General features: G+C 36.0%; 1 protein-coding gene across 1 annotated transcript in view; it reads right to left on the bottom strand.

The window, feature by feature from the left end:
- The window catches only part of SYT16 (synaptotagmin 16), a 320395-nt gene that overhangs the window by 53836 nt on the left and 240248 nt on the right, over window positions 1-26311 (bottom strand). The window contains exon 3 of the mRNA XM_072629411.1: window positions 20311-20523. Within this exon, the coding sequence (XP_072485512.1) occupies window positions 20311-20523 (213 nt within the window). The remainder of the gene's footprint in view (window positions 1-20310; window positions 20524-26311) is intronic.

The raw sequence follows: 26311 nt of genomic DNA, 5'->3' as shown, positions 1-26311 counted from the left end.
CTTTAATAAAGACCTCATTTCTCAAACATATAGAGATTTAAGTCATATTTGTAAGAATATAAGTCATTCTCCTAATGATAAATGGTCAGAGGATATGAACAGTTTTCAGAAAAAGAAAGCAAAGTTATCTATAGTCATATGAAGAACATTCTAAATTGTTATTGACTAGAGAAATGTAAATTAAAGAAATTCTGAAGTACCATCTCAAACCTAACAGATTTCCTAACATGACAGAAAAGGAAAACAAATATTGGAAGGAATGTGGGAAAATAGGTACATTAATACACTGTTGGTGGAGTTGTGAACTAGTCCAACCATTCTGGAAAGTAATTTGAAACTATATCCAAAGCACTATATAAAAACTCTTTTACTCAGCAATTCCTATGTCTGAAAGAGATAGAGTTTCAAAGGAAAAGATACTCTATATACAAAAACATTTATAGCATTTATAGCATACACCATTTATTTTCTTTTGTAGTGGCAAAGAAATGGAAATAGGGAGGACCTCCATCAATCAAGGAATAACTGAATGAGAGGGGATAGAATATTATTGTGCTATAAAAAGTGATGAGGAAAATGGTTTTGGAAAAATCCTGGGAGGAATTACACAAACTGATGCAAAGTGAGATGAGCAGAACCAGGAGAGCAATGTATACAGTAACAGCAATGCTCAGCAATACAATGATTCAAGACAATTCCAAAGGACTTATGAGGAAAAATGCTAGCCAGTGAAAGAACTATTGACATCTGAATGCAGATTGAAGTGAAGTATACTTTTTAAATTTTTATTTATTTTTCTTGGGGGGGGGGTGTTTTCTTTTGTAACATGCCTAATATGGAAATTTCTTACATGACTGCTTATGAATAATCTATATCAAATTGATTTCCTTCTCAAGGAGAGAAAAGGAGGGAGGGGACAGCATTGAGAATCCAAAAATTTAAGAAAACAAATGTTAAAAACATTTTACATGTAATTCAGAAAAAATTAGATTAAAAAATTTTTTAATGAAATGAAAGTGGGAAACCCTTTCATAACCTGGCCTCTTCCTACCTTGTGAGACTTTTTATACTCTGCACGTACTCTTTGTTCCAGTGACACTAGCCTCCTTGTTATTCTTCACAAATGACATTCCATCTCCCAACTCTAAGCATTTTCCCTAGCTATCCCCCATTCTTGGAATTCTTCATGTTCATCCCTACCTCCTTATTTCCCTCGTTTCCTTCAAGTCTCAGCGAAAGTCCCATCTTTTGCAAGAAGGCTTACCCACCCCTCTCCTTAATCTTAGAGCTTTTCCTCTGAGACTACCCCCAATTTATCCTAATTATACATTGTTTTTTGCATAGTTGTATGCATATTGTCTCCCCCGTTAGGTTATAAACTTTTTGAAAGAAAGTATTGTTTTATTTCATTTTCACTTTTTGTTTCTGTTTTTGCCTTTCTTTGTTTGCTCAGCACTTAAAACAGTGCCTGGCATATCTAGTGTAGTTAGTGAGTTCTAGTGGTTGACTACTCATTCTTTCAAATCTTACCACTCTCATCAAGCTATATACTTCTGTCATTGAACTCCTAATCTCATCTAAATGCCCTTACAATCTGTGCCATATAATTTTTCATTTAATTAAATGTTTTCTTATATTACTGTTTTATTTTGATCCATGTATCTCATGTATCCATCTAGAATTCTTGAGGGCAGAGATTATTTCACACTTCTGAATTTTGCACAGCATCTAGACACTGTCAAGCAGGGAGTTTGTTTGTATAGATATATGACTTCTTTTGTATGTCTAGGGAACTTCCTGGTGTAGAAACTCATTCCCTCCCCTCAACATTGGCAACTTCATGAATGTCAGTGACTTATTTGTAACTTATACTCACAGAAAAAGTTGTCTGGATTAACAAGTGGGGGGTGTAAAATGACTTGCCCAAGGCCACACAGCTAGTACAGATCAAAGGCAGGACTTGACCTTTGATATCCCTCACTACAATACTTGTCCTCTATCCACTATTTTTAAATGGTGTTTGTTTTATTACTTATGTTGCCTTAGACCATACATCCTATGAGACTTTTTACAAATACATTTCATTCCATGTGGTAAGGTGATTAGAATAAAGACCACAAAGGATGATTTTTATTCTTATGAAAACAAGGAAAATAAATCAGAACACATATGCAAAAATCCAAGATATCGGGGGGGGGGGCGGAGCCAAGATGGCGGAGTAGAAAGACACACATACACATAGTTCTGAACCCACAACCCATAGAACAGCTACAGGGAAGTAACTCACAGTGAATTCTGTACCCAGAGGCCACGGAACATTGGAGCGAGGGAGATTTCTGTTCCAGAGAGACCTGCAAACCTCTCGCGGGGGGGTCCTTCGTGCTGCAGACGCAGAGCCCAGCCCAGACCTGCCGCGGCCGCAGCACTGAGAGAAACAGATCCGAGCAGGCTTCAGGGATGGGATCTCCAGCGGCCACACAAGTTCCTCCATCCACAGGTGACGGGGGTCGGTGAGAGAGTCTCTTTGGCGGGTCGAGAGGGGAGGGGGTGCCCCCATAACTCAGGCCCCCCCGGGAGGTAGAAGCTGAGAGGCAGCTGCAGACCAGGGCTCCCCAAGTGGGCGGGAGCCTGAATCCATTGTAGAAGGTCTGTGCTTAAACCCCCTGAGGGAACTGAGCCTGAGAGGCGGCCCTGCCCCTACCTCAGCACCTGAACTTAATCTCACACTGAATAGCAGCCCTGCCCCCGCCAAAAGCCCTAAGGCTGGAAGCAGCATTTGAATCTCAGACCCCAAATGCTGGCTGGGAGGATCAGGAGGCGAGGTGGGTGCGAGGAGAATATTTAGAGGTCAAGTCACTGGCTGGGAAAATGCCCAGAAAAGGGAAAAGAAATAAGACTATAGAAGGTTACTTTCTTGGTGAACAGGCATTTCCTCCCTTCCTTTCTGATGAGGAAGAACAATGCTTACCATCAGGCAAAGACACAGAAATCAAGGCTTCTGTGTCCCAGCCCACCCAATGGGCTCAGGCCATGGAAGAGCTCAAAAAGAATTTTGAAAATCAAGTTAGAGAGGTAGAGGAAAAGCTGGGAAGAGAAATGAGAGACATGAAGTCAAAGCATGAACAGCAGATCAGCTCCCTGCTAAAGGAGACCCAAAAAAATGTTGAAGAAATTAACACCTTGAAAACTAGCCTAACTCAATTGGCAAAAGAGGTTCAAAAAGCCAATGAGAAGAAGAATGCTTTCAAAAGCAGAATCAGCCAAATGGAAAAGGAGATTCAAAAGCTCACTGAAGAAAATAGTTCTTTCAAAATTAGAATGGAACAGATGGAGGCCAAGGACTTTATGAGAAAGCAAGAAATCACAGAATAAAGCAAGAAGAATGGAAAAATGGAAGATAATGTGAAATATCTCATTGGAAAAACAACTAACCTGGAAAATAGATCCAGGAGAGACAATTTAAAAATTATGGGCCTACCTGAAAGCCATGATCAAAAGAAGAGCCTAGACATCATCTTTCATGAAATTACCAAGGAAAACTGCCCTGAGATTCTAGAACCAGAGGGCAAAATAAATATTCAAGGAATCCACAGAACACCGCATGAAAGAGATCCAAAAAGAGAAACTCCTAGGAACATTGTGGCCAAATTCCAGAATTCCCAGGTCAAGGAGAAAATATTGCAAGCAGCTAGAAAGAAACAATTCAAGTATTGTGGAAATACAATCAGGATAACACAAGATCTAGCAGCTTCTACATTAAGGGATCGAAGGGAATGGAATAGGATATTCCAGAAGTCAAAGGAACTAGGACTAAAACCAAGAATCACCTACCCAGCAAAACTGAGTATAATACTTCAGGGGAAAAATTGGTCTTTCAATGAAATAGAGGATTTTCAAGTATTCTTGATGAAAAGACCAGGGCTGAAAAGAAAATTTGACTTTCAAACACAAGAATGAAGAGAACCATGAAAAGGTGAACAGTAAAGTGAAGTCATAAGGGACTTACTAAAGTTGAACTGTTTACATTCCTACATGGAAAGACAATATTTGTAACTCTTGAAACATTTCAGTATCTGGGTACTGGGTGGGATTACACACACACACATGCACACATGCACACATACATAGAGACAGAGTGCACAGAGTGAATTGAAGAGGATGGGATCATATCTTAAAAAAAATGAAATCAAGCAGTGAGAGAGAAAGATATTGGGAGGAGAAAGGGAGAAATTGAATGGGGCAAATTATCTCTCATAAAAGAGGCAAGCAAAAGACTCATTAGTGGAGGGATAAAGAGGGAAGGTGAGAGAAAAACATGAAGTCTACTCTCATCACATTCCACTAAAGGAAAGAATAAAATGCACACTCATTTTGGTATGAAAACCTATCTCACAATACAGGAAAGTGGGGGATAAGGGGACAAGCACGGTGGGGGGGGATGATAGAAGGGAGGGCATGGGGAGGAGAGTGCAATTCGAGGTCAACACTCATGGGGAGGGATAGGATCAAAAGAGAATAGAAGTAATGGGGGACAGGATAGGAGGGAGGGAAATATAGTTAGTCCTATACAACACAACTATTATGGAAGTCATTTGCAAAACTACACAGATTTGGCCTATATTGAATTACTTGCCTTCCAAAGGGAAGGGGTGGAGAGGGAGGGAGGTAAAGAAGTTGGAACTCAAAGTGTTAGGATCAACTGTCGAGTAATGTTCTTTCCACTAGGAAATAAGAAATACAGGTAAAGGGGTATAGAAAGCTATCTGGCCCTACAGGACAAAAGAGAAGACGGAGCCAAGGGCAGAGAGGGATGATAGAAGAGAGAGCAGATTGGTCATAGGGGCAATTAGAATGCTTGGTGTTTGGGGGGGGGGGGAGGGGATAAAAAGGGAGAAAATTTGTAACCCAAAATTTTGTGAAAATGAATGTTAAAAGTTAAATAAATAAATTTAATTATTAAAAAAAATCCAAGATATCCAGGATATCCCAAAGTTTTAGTTTAGTGTTAAGTAAAATTTAAAGTCTTGGGAGGTAAAGCCAAGATGGCAGAGTAAAGGCAAGGACTCACCTAAGCTCTCCCCCAAAGTCCTCCAAATATCTTTAAATAATGACTCTAAACAAATTCTAGAGTGACAAAAGCCACACAAAAAAATGGAGTGAAACAATCTTCCAGCCCAAGGCAGCTTACAAAGTCTTCAGGAAAGGTTTATTGTTCCAGAGTGAGAGGAGCACAGTCCAGTGCAGAGCATGTTGACCCCAGCAAACCAAGAGCAAGCCTTGGGAGCCACTGAACTATCAGTGGCAGCAATGGCAGTTTCCAGAACTCTCATTCCACAGACAGTAAAGGGATCAGACAATGGTCAGAAGGAGATTTACAAGAGTTCCTTTGCTGGTGCTAGGGACAGGAATTTGTTACATTACCTATACTTAGATATGAGTTGCAGCTCTGGGTCTGAATCCCAGTGCAAGAAGGAACACAAGCGCAGCACAGATTGGTGCTGTGATCAGGGATCCTGATCACAATTCCAGGGTTAAAAGGAGTGCTGGTGGTTGCTTGTGTCATGCACAGTAAAGAGTAGTAAACACTTTGAAAGAGCCAAAAATGTATAGGTTCCCAGAATTACCTCTGACAACATCTGCACAAAAGAATATGAAGGTTGGGACAGTGACACCTCCACTTGGAAAGCAGAGCCCCACTTTAGTAAAGAGTTAAAAATCAAGAAATAGTCTGAAAAATGAGCAAACAGGAAAAATATCTGACCATAGAAAGTTACTATGGTGATAAGGAAGATAAAAACAGACACTCAGAAGAAGACAACAAAGTGAAAATTCCTGCATTCAAAGTTGAAAAGAAAAATATGAATTGGTCTCAGGCCATGGAAGAGCTCAAAGTGGATTTTAAAAATCAAGTAAGAGAGGTAGAGGAATAATTGTGGAGGGGAGGAGACATGAGAAATGAGACATGAGAAAATCATGTACAAAGAGTCAATGGCTGGATAAAGCAGGCACAAAAATACAGAAGAAAATAACATTAAAAAACAGACTAGGTCAAATGGTAAAAGAGGCACAAAAATTCAATGAAGAGAAGAATGCTTTGAAAACTAGAATTGGCCAAATGGAAAAGAAGGGACAAAAGGTCATGGAAAAATTCCTTATAAGTTAGAATTGGGCAAGTGGAAGTTAATGATTTTCTGAGACATCAAGAAACAATGAAACAAATTCAAAAGATGAAAAAATAAAATATGAAATACATCAACAGGAAAAACAACTGACCTGGAAAATAGATCTAGGAAAGATAATTTAAGAATTAATGGACTACCTCAAAGTTGGCATCAAAAAAGCCTAGACATCATCTTTCAAGAAATTATCAAGGAAAACTGCCTTGAGAACTGGATGGTAAAATAGAAATTGAAAGAATCCACTGATCACCTCCTAAAAGATATCCCAAAATGGAAGCTCCTAGGAATATTATAGCTAACTTTCAGAGCTCCCAGATCAAGCAGAAAGTACTGTAAGCAGCCAAAAATAAACAATTCAAATATTGTGCAGCCACAGCCAGGATGACACAAGATTTGGTAACTTCAGCATTAAAGGATGCTTGGTAGATGATATTTGGGAGGGCAAAAGAGCTAGGACGACAACCAAGAATCACCTCTCAAGCAAAATTGAGTATAATCCTTTAGGCAGAAAAATGGAAATTCAGTGTAATAGAGAGCTTTCAAGCATTCCTGATAAAAAGACAAGAACTGAATAGAAAATCTGATTTTCAAATGCAAGATGCAAAAGAAGCATAAAAAAGGGAAATGGGGGAGAGGATTCTGGGAAGATGGTGGAATAGGTCAGAAACTTCCCAGCTTTCAAGATTTTCCACCACAAAAGAGTAAAATAGCACCTTAGGGTTAACAAAGTGTAGGTTAAAAAAAAAATTTAAATTTAAAAAAGTAAAAATAAATAAGAATAGAAGCACAAATGGGGTCTTCCTGGATCAATTTGAGAAAAGAAGAAAATTGACAGGAGGACATTTGGTCCCTGTGAAGAATAAAGACTTCCAGGCTAGGGGATCATTTTGACAACAAGCACAAATTTAGTTGTTTTGAGAGGCTGCCTCAGCCCCAGTCACAGGAACTTTACAACCTAGGAGATTAAGGGAAGTTGACATCTATGGCTGGAAAGGTCAAAGGAACCTCTCCTGACAGTTGCTAGACCCAACTGTGCTGCGAAGAGGGGGAGGGAGGGAAGTGACAAGAAACCAGCACACACACAGTGAGTGCGGAAGCAGTGGGACAGAAAATAGATCAAGAAGAGAAAACATAAAAATAATCAAACAAATTGAAATTTATGATCAAAAAATAATCTTGATACAATACTACAAGAAATAATTAAAGAAAATTGTCCTGAAGCTTTAGGCCAGAGGGAGAGTGGGTTAGAAATAGAAAAAGTTCATCAATAACCATTAAAAGGAAAATTCATAGGAATATCATTGTCAAGTTCCAAAACCCCCAGCTCAAGGATAAAATATTAAAAACATCAACATTTAAACAATTTAAATATGATGGTGCTACATTTAGAATCACACACGACCCAGCAGCAGAGACATTAAAGGACCATAGATCTTGGAACACTATATACATGGAGGGCTCTGACCAAAAATATCATGCCATGCAAAGTTAAGCATTATCCTGACTGGAAAAAAAAAATGGACATTTGATCAACTCTCAGACTTTCAAGATTTTCTTTAAAAAAAAAATCTGAACTTAATAGATGATTGGACATACAAGAGCCAAGACAAATATAAGGTATATACCAAAGATTTATTATAAGGGATTCATAAAGACAGACTGTTTACTTTTTATATATGCAAAACATATATCTAAAATTCGTAAAAATGACTGAGTTGTTTAGCAAAGATTGGTGTAAACATCAGTATGAGATGAATTTAGTAAGTAAAACCATTTAGGAATAGCTAAAATAAGTAATTATTTCATACAAATGAGATGCAAGAGGTAGAACTGATACAGAGGAATTAGATGGGGGAGGAGGACTGGTAGTTCTGGTAACCTACTTTCATCAGGAATGGGTTTAACAGGGATATGCAAATATATATATGTATATGAAATAAAATATAAAATAGTAGGGGCATAGAGGAGGAGAGGACAAAGGAGGGATCTTTAGTAGAAAGGATGAGGAAACAAGTAAAGGGGGGGTATTGAAGGGTTTTTAGATTTATGGTAATGAGAGGATGGGGAAGGATCCTTGGAGGGGGGTAGGCAAGTAATAGGAAGGCAAGGTAATGGGTAGAAGCAAAATAGAGGAGGCAGGAAGGATAAGAAACAAGAGATATGCACAAACATAAAAACAAAAATCAGGAGTAGAATTTACTTGGGAAAGTATATGTCTTAATAGGTATGTGGGTATGTATGTATCTAGAGCTATAGTGAAACATATCTAAACTTAATTATAGCCTCCTAGTGGAAGGAGTACAGGGGAGGGTTAAAAACAAAGTAAGAAAGTGCACAGCACAGAACAAAAGAAAACTTACAAGGAAGCAAAGAAAAGATGGACAGCTCTCAACCTAAAGTGTATTATTTATCATACAGTCTTTCCTGAAATGAAAATTTTTATTACATATTTTGAATCCTCTCTTATGTCCTGCTACAACATGCCCTTTTGTTCTTTTTTACTTTGTATTTGAGTTCCAATATTTAAGTTTATGGCATGTTTTTTGCTTCTTTTCTCTATTTTGTATTTGTATTCTGGCCTATGAGTATAAAATTTTAAATAGATGAATAGGAAAGATAAATAATAAGAAATTTGTCAAGGTTAAAGTGATTATATTCCTACATAGGAAAATGCTATTTATAATTCCTAAAATCTTTCTCATTATCAGGCTAGTTATAAGTATACACAGACCAAAAGCAGAGATATGTGATGGCATGATTATCTAAAAAAAAATTAAGGGATAAAAAGAAGAATGCACTGGAAGAAAGGAAGAGGTAAAATGGGATAAATTGTCTGACATGAAAGAGTCCTGAAAGAGATTTTAGAGTGCAGGAGAAAATGGTGGAAGTGGGGAGGACAGCACATAAACTTTACTCTTATCATAATTAGCTCAAAGAGGGAATGATATACATGCTCAGTTGGGTGTAGAAATCTGTCTTAAAATACAGGAAAGGAGGGAAAGAAGGGGATAAGAGAAGTGGGGGAGCTGATAGAAGGTAAGGCCATTTGGAGGAGGTAAAAGAAGTAAAATACTTTTGAGAATGGACAGGGTAAAAAGAGACAGCAAATAGGATAAATGGGGGAGGGGAGGATGGAGGGAAATATGTAGCTGGTAATGATTACTATGGGGGGAAATTACACCTAGTTTCTCTGATAAAGATTTCATTTATGAAACATATAGAATATTCATAGCAATAAATACCGTTCCTCATTGATAAATGGTCAAAGGATGTGAACAGGCAGTTTTCAGACAAAGTAATCAAAGCTATCTATAGTCATATGAAAAAATGCTTTAAATCACTCGATGAGAGAAATTCAAATTAAAACAACTCTGAATTACTACCTCATACCTCTCAGCTTGGCTAATATTACAGAAAAGAAAAATGACAAATGTGGGAGGGAATGTGGGAAAATTAAAACACTAATGTGCTCTTGATGGAATTGTATACTGATTCAACCATTCTGGAGAGTTATTTAGGACTATGCCCAAAGGGCTATAAAACCATGTTTACTCTTTGACCAAGCAGTACTTCTACTAGGTCTGTATCAGAGAAAGATAAAAAAAAATAACAAAAAAAGAAAAGGGTCTATGTTTACAAAATATTTATAGCAGCTCTTTTAGTGGTAGCAAAGAATTCGAAATTGCGGGGATGCCCATCAATTGGAGAATGGCTAAACAAGTTATTGTACATGATTCTGATGGAATACTATTGCGCTTTTTAAAATGGTGAGCAGGATGCTCTCAAAAAAAAAAAAAACACCATGGCCTGACTTACAATAACTGATACAAAATGAAATGAGAAAAATCAGGAGAAACTTGTACATTTTTACAGCAATATTGTATGATCATCTACTATTAATAACTTAGCTGTTCTCAGCAATACAATGATCCAAGCCAGTTCTTTAGGACTGGTGATGAAAGGTGCTGTGCATCTCCAGGAGAAGAACTGGTAGAGCCTGAATGGAGATCAAAAATACTCTTTATTTTTCTTTGGGGTTTTTAGTCTGTGGTTTTGTTTTTGAGATTTTTTTCCACAGAGTGACTTACATGGAAATGTGTTTTACAGGCTTACATGACCTATGTTGCATTGCTTTCTTTCTCAATGTGAGGGTGGAGAAGAGGGCCAAAAAGTTTAGAACTCAAAACTGGGGGGAAGTGAAAATTGTTTTTACATGTAATTGGGAAAAGTAAAATGTTAAATAAGGTTTAAAAAATAAAGAATCTTAAAAATAAAACTTAAATTCTTAGTTAAATAAAGTTAGTTAAACTTCACACTGAACAAAGACTTCTGCAACACCCTATATAACTGAATTCTCTTCTAAGTTTCTAATTATCAGACTCATTCCTTTCTCATATTAATTCTTATGCATGAACCACACAGCAGGCTTTCAGAGCAAATCTAACCAAACCACGTAATTATTTCCAATCACTGTCTTCTGACTTTAATTCCTACAGTGATAATACCTGGATCGATAGAAAAGGAAGTTTTTTAATCTGCATTAAGCACTGAAAAGCAATTCATAACTGAAAATAGGAGAAACATATTATGAACCTTTTCCTTGACATTTAAGAGAGAAGCCTGCTAGGAAAGAACATATGTATTATACCATGTCAAGTGGTAAGAGAGAGACAGGGAGATGGCAAGTCACTCTCAACAATCATAGAAAACATTCTCACCATTTATTTAAAGTGTGTATTCTAGCCTTAAATATATGAAAAGACAATTGCCTATTGTAAAGATATTGTTCTACATAGTCATCTTGCGAATTTCAGAGTATATTTTTGTCATTAAAAACTAACTTTGCTTCAGAAGTTCCAAAAGTTTTTGGTTTCTTTTAATGTTTATTGAATTGCATTGAACAAGACCAAAGATGTCAACTGATCACCAAGAATTTATTCAGATTATTTAGGTCCTAGGCACACACACACAAAAGGAAATAGTCCTTGCCTTCAAAAAGATTGCATTCTATCAGATAAATGTGTGTGCATGTGTGTGTATGGGTATGTATGGGTGTTGATAAATGTGTATAAAAAGTAAATACAAACAATTGTGGCTTGGGGTAATGCAGTAGCTGAGAGAATCAGGAGAGAAAACATGAAGAAACTGATATTAGAGTCAATATCCTAAAAAGGTAGAGAAAAGGAATGAGAGGTGAGGCATGGGGGAGAGTCAGTGCTAAATCTGCAAGTTATTTGTTTCCCCTCACCCCAACGCAGTTATATTTGCTTTGCAAACAGCCTAAGCCTCACTTAGCATGAAGCATGACACTGATTTTGGTGAGACAACATTCAGTCAATGTCTTTTATTTCTTAAATTAAATATAAACATTTCAATACTTTGATGGATGGATCAGTTATCTCACCAACAGAGATACTGACATTCCTCATCCTGTGAAATTGCATTCCACACATACTTCATTCTACACAAATTTGGTCCGTCTCCTCAGTGAGTTCCCCACAGTGATTCCACCCAATATGCTAGGGGACTTCTTCCTAATCCTTTCATAGTATATGGATACCAATGGAACATGAAAAATGCCCATTGGTTATTTCATGTCCTTACCATGGAACCAGATCATGTTTTGTTTTGCTTTTCTGGCCATACATAATATCATAGAATCATAGACCTGAAGTTGAAAAAGACCACAAAGGCCCTTTAGTTTGACTACCTCAATTTACAGAAGCAGAAACAGGTCTAATAAGGCAAAATGACTTGTCCAACATTATACAGGCAGAAATCATCAAAAGGAGAATTTGAACTCAGGTCTTCTGACTTGACAGCCAGTGCCTAAGCTACCATATCTCTCCTACATAATTTATGTCACTTGTCCTGAGTAATTCATAATTAGTAATACATGAAAGCCTGGTCATACACCATGCACCTTTCCATTGTCTGTGGGTGACCAGAAACTTTCAATCTTTAACAAATCAGATATAGAATCATCTAGAAAATATTAATGTGTGTGTATCTCTTTGTTTCAGGGAGAAAATTAGGGTCATTAAGAATACTCTGCAATTTCCCAAATTTCCAGCCCACTTTTCTCCTGTAGTTTAATTCTGGGCCAAGTTCATTGTTCAACTGCAGAATCTAAGATATACATACTAATAAACCAGCTCCACATGATGAGGAAATGCAAGAGAGTGGACTGACCACTGGCTCTATGGTCAATTATATAGTTTGGCTTTTCCCTTTTTATTTTCCTTGTTTTTGTAAGCATAACTGGGATCAGTTATTTTCCTTGTTTTTTATGAGAATGTATCTTCCAACAAATCTCACCTCTGACACTACCTGTCTTTTCTTGGACAAGTCCCTTAATGTAATTTCAGCTCAGATTCTTCAACTCTAAATTGAAGAAATTAGACTAGATGGCATCTAAGATACCTCCAAGTTCTAGATTTAAAATCCTATTATCTAAATATATATATCACAATCTCAAGAAGAGGCATTCATCATCTATTTGATTTTTCCTAGTTAGCTAGGTCAAACTCTTTGGGGTAATTATAGGAGGTGGTACAGTGTTCCAAAGCTTGATGCAATACTTACAACATCAGCTTTCATACCCTGACTTAATCACAAGTTCTGTCAGCTTGATAATCCCATAGTATCAACTCTAGATTTCCTTGCTCTCCTAACCTGTAAATCCTCGTGTCTGGGTCACCTTAACTATCTGATTTCACTCCTGCTCCAGAGCTGCTGATCTCTGCTCATGAAAGTTACAAAATCAATATGATTTTCCCCAATACAACTTCATAGTATGGAGCCCTTGTAGGCCTTCAGTAGTCCTTCTAGTCTATCCTCATGGTTCCCCTTCTTTAATATCTACAGATACTTCTTCAACCTCATTCCTCTCTTCTCTCAACATTGGCCGTATCCCTGATTCTATACTTATAGGAGAAGATTCAGTCTCCTGCTTTATCACCAAAAAGATTGAGATCAGCCAATGAATTTCTTCAGGTCTTCTCCATCACGACAACATTCTTAACTCTCTCAGAACTACAGAATGATTTAAAGTTGCCATAGAATTAAACAAAGATTTAGAGCAGGAAGTGACCACAGAAGTCATCTATCTGAATATATATATCTATACATATCCCTCTACAACCTAGTCAACAATATATTGTCCATTTTTTGATTGAAAAAAGTTCATGCCACTTTTGAAGAATCTACTTGCTAGAAAATGTTACATTACATCCAATCTAAACATACCTTTTTGTAATTTCTACCCATTGTTTCTACATCTGTGCTCTGGAGCCAAGCACAGCAAAGCTAATTCTCCTCACAAGTAGCAGACCTTGAAATACTTCCGAGACAACTTTCAGTAACGCATCTCCTGTCTTCTCTTCTGTTGGCTAAGTTTCCTTATTTCTTTGACTGATCCTTCTTCCTTTGGGGGTCACAAAATACATCACTATTGCTTGCAGAATTTCATCCTTCTATCTATGGCCTTTAATTCATTCCTTCCTGCTTCTTTCAGCACTGCTCTCTAACAGTTATCTTAAACTGAAATTTGCTCATGTAAAAAAAAAGAAATAGGTTCTACCTTTTAGGGCTACCTTTCTGGAGATAAAATGAGATATGCTTGAAGCACTTTGCATTTTACCTGATCCCTGGGATATAAAAGAGATAAATGGAATGCAATCACCCCCCAGCTCAAAAAACTATAAGGCCCTTTCCCTTATAAGTTTCATGATCTTATAAATGTAAATGTGGATACCTCTCTGGGAGGAACTAGTTAGAGAAATCTCACAGCTACTAGCAGAAAGCTCCTTTGCTGCCAATTGGATGATTTTTCATTGTTTAGCTCTATTGTTAAACAACCCCACAGTATACACTTACATTTTGAAAGATATATGAGTAAAGGGAAGGAAAACAGAAAGGTTAGTTCTGGAAAAGACTGGAGTACTGTGGTTTATTCTGAATGAGTGTCTACTCCCAGTGATTGATACCAACCTCTAAGGCAAAAAGTCAAAAGAAAATAACACTTAAAAAAGGAAAGGACACGCATGATCTCATAATTAACTCTCTGATGTTCTAAATCATTGGAATATTGTTATTGTTCTAAAATAATACTGATTTTTCTTCAAAATCCATAAGCAAGCCATTCAGCGTGGTGGACTGTCTCTCATCCAATAGTGAAAATTTTACCTTCTCAATCATTGTTATAGTCCTAATCTGTCAGAAACCTCTGGCTCTCTATTATGACAAGAGAAAAATTGCCTGCAAATTCCAGGAAAAGTGAAAGTTAGGGCAATTGTCATAAAGCTCAGAATATCAAGGCATGTGTGTAAATTGGAAACTAAATACTTAGGCTTCTGGGAAAGGAAGCCATTAGCTTTAGAATTAAACCAGACACCCATAAGAAATCAACTGCTATTAACTTTCATTAGCTAATATTTGCCTCCTCAATGAAAAGTAAAAAAAAGAAAAAAGATATGACACAAACAGCAGGGGAGGGAGAAAAGGGGAGGAAGGAGAAAAACCGAGAAGAAATCAGAAAGTAGACGACAGATATCAATTACAGTGATATTGTTAGTCATTTGCATCTTTGAAATCTAAGCAGGAATACTTTTTTTTAATCCATTTTATCTTGACCAATGTCAGTGCTATTTTAAATGCCTATATTCCACATAGAACTATGTGATAGGTTAGTGTGTTTCTAATATAAAATATTTTTTTATTCTGCCTTTTCTGTCTTGTTTTTTTTACAATGTCTTTAAAATTAAATAGATTTGCTTCTTTTTATCTCTTTACATAGTTTTCTTTACATCCTCATGTTCACTTTCTGATGATGAGGAATCTGGAGAGCATGATGACCATGAAAAATGGAGGAAAAATTATTGGATAAACCACACCATGTAAACCAGAATATGAGAATAGAAAGTATTTAAGAGATGCCATATCTGATGTTCAGAGTCTTTTTCTGACTACATTCTTTTTTCTGAGCATTATTTGTTGACAACACGGGATATGGTCTTAACCATAATAACAAGTCGTCTCCACCCATTTTCTTCAAAGTTTCTCTTTTTTAACAGCATTTGCTTGCAAACCTAGAATGTACCTATCAGAAGATGATATAATGGTTTATCCTAATGTGCTTGGATGGCAACATTTCTTCCATTAAAGTTCTACACCACCACCTCATTATAGTGTGGAAGTAGCCTAGACATCTTCAATGTTATGTCAAAGAAATCCCAGTCTCAGCAAGCTGTGCCAAGTTGGAAACACTTTGATTATGAGCCTGGTGATTGACAGCATGCCTGTTGTCCAAAAATCAGTCAAGCTGTATTTGGAGCTAGAAATCAGTGAATTTTTCAGCAACAGCTAAGACCTGTTTCTAAATGAGAAAGGGATTGCAGTCAACACTGATGAAGTGAATACTCACTCCAATGAAATCACAAATGACTGTATGATGCAACATTTATTAAGTATTTAATCTGAATGAAACTTTGACCAAAATGTGACCTAAAGAACAAAAGGTCCAGTATATCAAGGGAATTAATAAAGAGAAATGCCATGGAAGGCGGCCTAGTCATACCAGATCTAAAATTGTATTATAAAGCAGCAATCCTCAAAACTACTTGGTACTGGCTAAGAAATATAGGGGTAGAGCAGTGGAATAGATTAGGTAAACACGTGATAAACTCAAGGACCCCAACTTCTGCAGTAAGAGCTCACTGTTTGACAAAAACTGCTCAGAAAACTGGAAAATAGTCTGACAGAAACTGGGCATAGACCAGTTTAGAGTATCAGCCAGACACTGCATACCAGAATAAAGTCCAAATGGGTACATGACCTAGATATAAACAAATTAAGAAAGCAAGGAATAGTTTACTTGTCAGATTTATGGAGAATGGAGGAATTTATGACTGAGTTAAGAGATAGAGAATATTATGAAATGCAAAATGGATAACTTTGACTACATTAAATTGAAAAGGTTTTACACAAACAAAGCCAATGCAACCAAGATTAAGGGAGAAGCAGAAAAGTGGGAAAGAAATTTTGCAATGAATGTCAGTGATAAAGGCCTCATTTCTAAAATATATAAAGAACTGAGTCAAATGTACAAGAATACAAGTCATTCCCCAACTGATAAATGGTCAAAGGATATAAACAGAAAGTTTACAGAGGAAGAAATTAAAAATATCTATGGTCACATGAAAAAATGTTCTAAATCACTATTGATTAGAGAGATGCAAATCAAAACAACTCTGAGGTACCACATCACACCTATCAGATTGGCTAACATGGCAAAACAGGAAAATGATAAATGTTGGAAAAGATGTGGGAGAGTGGGAACCCTAATTAATTGTGGGTGGAGCTGTGAGTTGATCCAAATATTCTGGAGAGCAATTCAGAACTGTTCCCAAAGGGCTATAAAAATGTGCATACCTTTTGACCCAGCAATACTGGGTTAGGGCTGAATCCCAAAGAGATCATAAAAAATGGGAAAAGGACCCATATGTACAAAAACATTTATAGCAGCTCTTTTTGTGGTAGCCAAGAACTGGAAACTGAGGAAATGTCCATCAAGTGGGAAATGTCTGAACAAGTTTTGGTATACGAATATAATTGGAATACTATCGTGCTATAAGAAATGACAAACAGGCAGACTTTGGAAAAACCTGAAAAGACTTATATGAACTGATGCTGAGTGAAGTGAGAAGAACCAGGAGAACATTATACACAGTAACAGCCACAGTGTGTGCAGACTGTTTTTGACAGACTTAGTCCTTCACAGAAAACAAGCATGTAAAATATTTCCAAAGAACTCATGATGCAAAATGCCATCCACATCCAGAGAAAGAAATATCCATTCAGAACACAGAATGATGCAGACTATTTTCTCTTTTGCTATGTTTTGTTTTGTTTTTTTCTCATGGTTTCTCCCATTTGCTATAATTCTTCCATACAATATGGTTAATGTAAAAATGTGTTTAATAGGAATGTATGTGTAGAGCCCATATAAGATGGCATGCCATCTTGGGGACAGAGGGTGAAGAGAAGGGGAGAAAGTTTGGAACTTTTGGAAGTGATTGTTGAAAACTCAGAACAAATAAATCAATAAATTTGGGGGGGGGGGGAATAAAAATACAGAGGATGAAAGAAAAAATGTGACCTAGACTCAACAAACAAGGGGAAAGAAACAACATTCGCTTATTATAACGCCTCAAAGAAGCTCTCTGAGGAACTTTTTACCTAAGCCTCTTACCTGAGGGTAAGAATTATTTCACTTTTCAGATTATGTCTCCAGCCTAACATGATACTTTGAACACATTGGGCCTTCAAATGTTCGTTGTAACACTGGCTCAAATTTATATTATCTATGAGACTCCTCTCTCAGAAATTAGAGAACCAGGATGGTTTTTCTGGAAAATCAATCTTAAAGAAGGATGACCTTGAAAGAATTATGATTCATTTTAAGAGGGTTCATTTCATTCTAGAATGGACAAATGAGTTTAATATTCCATACAGTTCCCATGGTCATAGAAAGAGTAGTCAGAGAATAAAGCAGAAAAATGAAGACATCTTTCTAAAATCAAAATACTTGACAAAAAAATTACTCTAAATGATTAATTGTACTCTCATCTACAGATTTATGTAGCAGGATGACTAGGACTAGATGACCATGAGTTCCATTCCAAATAACATTATTTAATTCTAATCTTTGCAATTTAATTTTTAAGTGTTGAAGACTATAACATAAAAGTTTTTAAAATTCCACAGACAACATTTAGCTCCTGATCAGTAGAGAAAGTAAATTAATATTTCTGCAAAAGAAAGAAAGCATTCCTTTCTTACTTTATTTCTTTGTGTCTTTGTCATATATTTATTTCCTACATTTATATGCAATTCTAGATAAGAAATATGCATATATATATAGATGTATTGAATACATGCGTATGTGTGTATGTGATGTCCCAAAACTTTTAATGCAGTTTTTAGCATTAAACTGCACTGAGACTTCTGGGACACTCTGTATATGTGTGTGCATGCATAAATGTGTGTGTGTGTGCCCATTTATATGTTGGTAAATTTACATAAAATCAAAGAATCTCAGTGTTGAAAGGTAAGTTAGACGTCAGGTAGTTCAATCCACTCTGTTATATAGCCTGTAGAAGAATGCAGAGAGTAATTTTATTGGCAGGTAGGTGCCAGTCTGTCATGGAATCAATCCTCTGAGTGACCCTTGCACTTTCAGCTTGGGTGAAATGGGGAGATCCAGCTTCAAAAACAATTTAATATAATAAAATGTGAGCTCAGTCTTGATAAGAAAAAAGAAGACACATTTTTAGAACAAGTTATAACTTTTTTGGTCTAAGACATGCTTATAAACATATAAAACATGTTAATAAACAAGAACTTATTTTTAATGCTGACATTCTACTGATTCTAATTGACTGTAAATCATGAAGCACCAAATCCCCAAGGAATCAAAACTGCAGGTCACCCAAGAGGCAAAAAGAAAGACTTGGAGTCAACATAAATAGAACGAAGCCTGTTACCTGCTATGTCTTACATATAATGAATACAAAGCATAAAAGATACCATCCAAGAGGAGCATTCCAGGAAAAGTAGCAAGAATGGGAGAAATAATAGATAGTGAGCTGGTATGTAGTTCTAGGAGCCACATGATATTAGCACACCTAGAAGAAGGCACACTGGGTCCCTTGAGTTCGCACTATTAAAAGGAGGATATGAATGAGTTTCCCAAGTTAAGAATGTAGATCATTTGCACCAATAGAGGCAGGGATCACATTGATTAGATCTCAGATCCACTCAAGTCTGTTTTCATGGTTATAGATTTCAAAGTTCTTCATAGCCCCATGGCAGCTTCTGCACCACAACTCCTGGAAGGAACTTTGTGAGGACCCTCCAGCCCTCTCCCTACTATCTAATCCAAAAATAGTTTCTCTCAATACTCAGAAAGGCACAGTAAGCTGGGTCTGCCTCATTAATCCTCTCTTTTCTGTCTTGTGACTGTATGTTTAAGAGTATATTATTTTTCTCCTGAGGAATGCTTTAGCTATTGTAGAAATGTTGTTATGTTATTTTCTCATTATCATTTTTTCACATAGTTATCAGTTGTTACTATGATTTGCTGTTTGACCTATTCATTATTTAGTATTTAATCATGAAGTCTCCTTTAGAATTTTGTGTCTTTTGTTTGTGCTCCTTGTACTGGTTACAATATTTCTTGTGCTGTGTTCTATAAGAAATGCATTTCTGATTTTTATATCTTTTGCAATATCTCTGTGCCTACTATACAGGTAATTTTTGCAAATGTTCTATGTGGTGCTGAGAAATATGCATATTCTTTAGCAATCCTATTTGGAAGAAGGCATCAGTCTTTTAGCTCCAGTTTCTCCAGCAGTTTATTCAGTTTTATATTTTCCCCTTCTTTATCTTTTTGTTACACTTATCCAAATGTAGAGAAAAACATGGAAATTTCTTGCCAATATACTGTTTATATCTTCTTGTAGTATAGCTATTTTTTTCCCTATAAATTTAGTTGTAAAAGATTTTGGAGCATATGAGTTTAATGTAGATATTGAATTGTTATCTATAATTCCTTCCAACATAATGTAGTTTCTTTCTTTTTTCCTATTTATGTTATGTATGTTTGTTCTCATTTTGTCTAATATCATGACTACAACTCCTGCCTTTGCTTTTGGGGACTCACCTGATGCATAGTTTTTAAAAAATCTCCAGTCCCTCATGTGTTATCCTGTATACATCTGGTTTTTGTAAACAATAGCATGCAGAGTTTTGTCTTCTTATCCAATGTCACTCTTTTTAACTTTACTGGATTGTTTAATTCATTTACATGTAAAGTTATGAGACTTAGGTTTGTATTTTTCTTAATTTGTTTCTAATATTATATTTTTCTCCAAGTTAGAATTTTCTCTTTTCTTTTATAACACTGTGTCTCTTCTTTTTTCTCTCTCTTCCTCTGTAACTATGTTTCTTCAGTTATTCAGTTATGCAATCTACTTTAAAGAAACTTTATGGCAAGTATTGTCTCAGAAGTAATTAATAATTTAGGCCATCCTTTGCTATAGGCAAAGGTAGAGAAGTAATGCAAAAATACCTTCACATTCAGATGCTTCTGTACTATTCTCTTCATGACTGGACAGTAAATGGGTGAATTTCGTCTTCCTCTCTGAATTTGATTGAGTTCCTTTTTCAGGTACTCCTGAATGGAAGCTCTGTGAGCGGGATACAGAGATCTGAAATTGTTTGATCATCTCCTCATCACTGTCAGAAGATGTGGACAGATCTTCATCTTCTCCATAACTGTTAACTGCGAGAAAAGAAGGAAGGAAGAAAAAAACTTGTGAAAACCAATAGCTGAATATTCCAGACAATCCTGTATACAGATCATTAATATAATTTGGGAAACTAAGTTTTAATTATACAGATGCTATATTTGAATGGAAATAGTTCAACTTTAGAAGCTTTATGTCACATTGTTCCTTTTCACAAACTCCAGACAAATCAAGGTTGGGGTTGGAGGGTATAGATTTCGAACTACAAAGGTACTTGGAGGCCATCTAAACCATCTCTTTTCATTTTACAGGTTAGGAAGCAGTTGCCAAGGGAGATGAAGTTATTTTCACTCTTTCTGCAAATTCTGAGATTCTCTACCTCACCATATTTGTCTGTTAAAATCCTACCCATTCTTCAAGATCCAATTCAACCACACCCTCCTCCATGAAGCCGTTTTAAATATCCCCATTTGGAAATTCTCTCTGCCTCTCCCTCCCATAGCATACCATATGCACCTCTGTTATATAAATGGCTTATTTTATTATATATTATACACATGCACACACACACACGAATATGTGTGTGAGTGTATATACCATAACCCTTCCTAGACAATACATTTTTTTCAAAAGCACAAAACACTTTGCACTGTATATATGCATTAATGTATCAAGGACTTGTGATCTAATTGGTAGAGACATCCTTCCACTAGAGCAGATCTTAGCTTGTCTTTCATTTAATCTTAGAGAGAGTGAGAGACTAAACACCTTGTCCATGGTCATATGAGCTGCAAATTTAAGAAATAGGACTTGAATTCAAGTCTTTCTGATTTCAAAACCAGTATGCCACATGCTTTAATGACTTAATAGATTATTCTTAAACATAATAGATATTTAATAAATGTGTTGAACTGAATAATTTTGTATCTCCTCATTTCCTAACCCACTGCTGTATTTTCAGGAAATAATAAATATCAGTCGTTGGTGAATCAACTTGGCTGAATTACTTCTTTCCATGCCTTTGTAAAAACATGAATTTAAGTTTAAAAAATTTTGGACTCTTGTATTGAATCATAAATTTATGGACTGGTAGATAGCTTAGGAAAGAAATACCTGAGTTCAAATTCAGTCTAAGATACTTGGTATCTGTGTAATCCTAGGGAAGTCACTTAACTTCTGTTTACCTCAGTTTCCTCACTTGAAAAATGAGGATAATAATAGCATATTCTTCATTATTTATTCAATAATAACAACACTGCAAAAGCAAAACATTTTGAAAGTCTTAAGAACTCTGATCAATGTAATGACCAATTGTGATTCCAGAGGACTGATGGTAAACCATGACACCTACCTCCTAACACAGGGGCAATGAGCTCAGGTTGGAGAATGAAACATATCTCTTTTGAATACAGCCAATTAAAGAGTATCCTTATAAATATTTGGTACAATGATTTTGCTTTGCTTTTTTTCCCCTTGAGAGGAGTAAGAAAAAGAGGAAAATGATTTTTGTTCATTTAAAAAACAAATTTATTTTTTAAAAGAAAAATAAACTGTACCTACTTGGAAAAATATATGAAAGACAGACCTCTGGAATCATCAAGTCTTACCTTTATCTTACAGATGAAGAAACAGTTCCAGAGAAATTAAATGTCATCCCCAAGGTTACACAAGTATGTGATAGAAATAGCAAACTCTTATATCCAATACAGGAGTAGATTCTAAACACTTTATTTTCAGTAGTAGTGGTGGTGGTGGTGGTAGTGGTGGTAATAGCTGGCATTTATATAGGATTTACTATGTTCCACACACTGTGTTGAACACTTTACAACTATTATCTCATTTGCTCTTCACAATAACTCTAAGAGGTAGATGTTATTATTATCCTTACTTAACAGTTAAGGAGAAAGAGGTAAAAAGAGGTTTTGACTTGCCCAGTGTCCCACAGCTATTAAGTGTCCAAAGCTAGATTTGAACTTGGGTCTTCCTGAATCTAGGCTGGGTGCTCTATCCACTGTGCTCATCTAGCTGTCCCAAGTATATCATAAAATAATCATAATCTTTTTACACAGTCATGCTCAGTTTGGCTATTCTTCCCCTTCCCCCACCTGAAGCCTTTGAATGGTTATAAAAGCCTATGTGCATCACTGACTTTTCTCTAACTACTCATCTCACCAGAGGAAGGCAACACCCTCCCCTCTTTGAGAACCAGAATCTGCTTTCCTGTAACAGTTATTCGCTACTTCCTTTATTCTTAGAGAACCGAAGAGTCATCCTCTGATTACTTTAATTAAATAATCACATCCTCTCTTCCAATACACATACTACTCCCCACTCTTGAATGAAAGAATTGATGGAATGTGGCTAATTCAAAAAATAAAAATAAAAGTAAAGACTCTATACACATATAACATTGGTAGCTTTTCCACATGCTTTGGAAAATGTATATAAAATTGCCACTAATTAGAAGCTTTCATAAAGCTTCATTTCAAAGGTCTTACTCTTTTTCCCTTCAGAAGTCCTTAGCTCACTATTTAAGAACTACTCCATTTGCCAAAGAATCTGGAATGGTGTCCTAAAAAGAGTATTTTGTATTCTACAGTAACATATAAATGACTCACAGCCCTTCTCTTTACCTCCTAAGGTTTACTTGTTAATCCAAGTGAATCTCTAATTATTGTAATTTCAGGTCACTATAAAGAAAAGAATCATTTGGTATGTAACATAGTGGCTGTGCCCAAATTAGATTAAAATGTAATTAGGAAATTTTTAACTAAATATACAATATAATAGATATTGTTAATTCACACTATTCTGAGGCAATATGTGTGCAGTATTGAAAGTCATCCTTGGAGTTCCAAAGATCTGGTTCAAACTCAGACTCTGACACATACTAGCATCTGATCTTGGGCAAGTCACTTAAGCTTTTGGTGTCTGAGATAGCTCTCTACAACTATAGGGTAGTTGTTGACTGAATGTCAACTAGATGTCAGAGGAATGAGATTCCACATGATAGAATTTGTCAAATCTCTTATTGAAATTCAGGTACACTCTTTGTACAGAATTCTTCATATTTACCACCAAGTAATCCTATTGTTAAATTTAAAATAATACAGATGATGATGATGATGATGATGATGATGATGATGAAGATGATGATGATGATGATGATGGTGATGATGGTGGTGGTGGTGGTGGTGATTGTGGTAATGATATGTGTGGAATCAGCACACCTGGATCTTAATGCCAAACTCTCTTCCCTTTCTAGATCTTCACAAAGCATCCCTCTAATAATAATTCTAGAATTTTTCTAGGAATCAAAGTCAAATTCAACAACCTATAGTCTTAATAATCCATCTTCTCCCTTTTCTCTCAAAATCAAGACAATATTTGCTTGTTTCCAGCCTTAAGAATTGTCTTCATGGTTTTTCAAATATCAAAATGATGTCTGTTTTTAAATATGCCAGATGTACTATATTACATTTTACTGAATACAACACTAAACTGTTGACAATGCTTCGAAGTCTCTAAGTCACATTAGATATTTGCCAGCTCAAGTACCATGAATGTTTAATGTCTTTAACTTAAAGATATTAAGGGAATATTACTCTTCAAATTGGAAACTATGAATAGCAGCAAGATTCAAATGTGGCTTCCTGGTAAGTCACAGGAATAACCCTTGGTATTACTGAGTGCTTCCCTGGTCAAATACATATATTCTCTTTAGCACCAGAAATATAGTAAGTGCACACAGAGTCACAACTAGCAATTATGGTGCCTGGGGTGAACAACACAAAATGTGCTTGAGAAAAGCAGCTTGAAACATACCCTCATATTACCTTTATAATTCATTAGGCAATGAGGCAGCTTAGTCAGTAATACACTAGACCTTGAATCAGGAAGCTTGAGTTCAGTTCTTCCTCAGATATTACTAGATGTGTGACCCTAGGCAAGTCATTTAAATTTTGCCTCTATTTTCCCATCTCTAAAAGAGAGTTAATAATAACACCTACATTCCAAGGCTGTTATGAGGTTAAAAAGAGAAAATATTTGTAAAGTATCTTTCATGTCTAAAAAGCATCTTTCATGTCTACTATGCAAATGCAATAACTAGTTATGGTGTGAAAATAATATAAGTAAATTCAGCTAAATAGTTAGGAAAGCACCAGACTCTGCATTCTAGTTGAGAGAGAATCCGACACTAACCTCATTGGAGTGAGACATAGACACGGAAAACTGTGAGGTCACTGCTGGAGAAACCATCTTGAGAGGAAGTATAGCAGGAATTGACAGGGAGTCACTCAAATGGGGCTCAGCCCCTGGGGCAGAGGAATGACCTAGTAGCTCCTAATCTTAATAAATCATTTTTATTAACTAAGTGATAAGTTGGTCCTGTGCTATTAAAGGAGTTCAAGGGCTACCAATGTAGGGGTTTTTTTCAGTCTTCTAAAATCATCTTAAACTTGTATATTCTGTAAGTTGAGGTTTTCTGGAACCAAGCCGCAATTGCTCCCACCAGAGTGTTGTCCATGGTGCTGAAGTATGGACCCACTTTCCATTGTAGAAAACAGCTTTCGTGTTAAGAATTATTGAATGTTAAGGCTAGAAGAAACTTCAAGTCCAATACCCTTACTTTAAAGATAAACAGGGAACGAAAAGCTGAGGGAAATGAAGCAATGTGTTGAAAGTCACACTGAAAATTAGTGGCAGACTTTGAGTTCTTAACTTTTTCTTTGGTCATGGACCCTTTGGGCAATCTCTTGAAATGTATAGATTCCTGCTCAGAATGATGATTTTAAATTAAATATATAGGATTTTATTGGAAATAATTTTACTGAAATACAGTTGCTAAAATGTTTTGAAAATTAAATCTTCATTTAAGAACTTCTGGATTAGATTACGTCTCTTGGTTTCCAGTCTACTACTCATCTTGGATTTGGAGTCAGCAGACCTAGGTATGAATATTAGCTGTTTTTTAGTTATCTGTATGATCTTGGATAAATTGCTTAACCTCTCTGGCCTTCAGTTTACTTATTTCTATAATTAAGGAGTTGGACTTCAGAATGATCACTAAGATTCCATCCTGGTCTAAATTTGTATTCTATTATTGCTACAAAATCATACCACACATAGTTCCTGAAATTTAGCCCTTTCAATATGATCACCTTTTTTGCTATATTGTAGAAATAGTGGCTTTGAATTACCATCATCTTCTCCTTAATGATTTATGATTTATTATCAAAAAGCATCAGGCAGGGATAGGGAGCCAGCACTTGCAATACAGAGAATAATTATTGAAATGGGAAAGGTAAATTACTATAACTGTCACTGGAAGTCCCAAGTCATAAAGAAAAATTAAGGAATTTCAAATAGTGTTTAACTGGCTGTTTATTATTTAAAAGTCATGTCCTCACTCCTAACCTCTACTCATTTCAAATATATAAAGAACTTTGTCAAATCTATAAGAATACAAATTCTACTCCAATTGATAAATGGTCAAAGGATATAAACATTCAGTTTTCCAATGAAGAAATCAAAACAACTTATAGTCATATGAAAAATACTCTAAATCATTACTGATTAGAGAAATGCAGATTAAAATAACCTTGACATATTATCTCACACCTATCAGACTGGCTAAAATGATTGAAAATGAAAGCAAAAAGTGTTGATAATTCACCGTTGGTGGAATTTTGAAGTGATTCAATCATTTTGGAGAACAACCTAGAATTGAGCACAAAAGATTATTAAATTGTCTATGTACCCTTTCACCCAGCAGTACCACAACTTGTTCTGTTTTCCAAGATGATTAGGGAAAAAGGAAAA

The sequence above is a fragment of the Notamacropus eugenii genome, chromosome 1, assembly GCF_028372415.1.
Source record: "Notamacropus eugenii isolate mMacEug1 chromosome 1, mMacEug1.pri_v2, whole genome shotgun sequence".
Taxonomy (NCBI): domain Eukaryota; kingdom Metazoa; phylum Chordata; class Mammalia; order Diprotodontia; family Macropodidae; genus Notamacropus; species Notamacropus eugenii.
The sequence above is the reverse complement of the archived record's forward strand: the minus strand, read 5'-3'. Positions and strand labels throughout refer to the sequence as shown.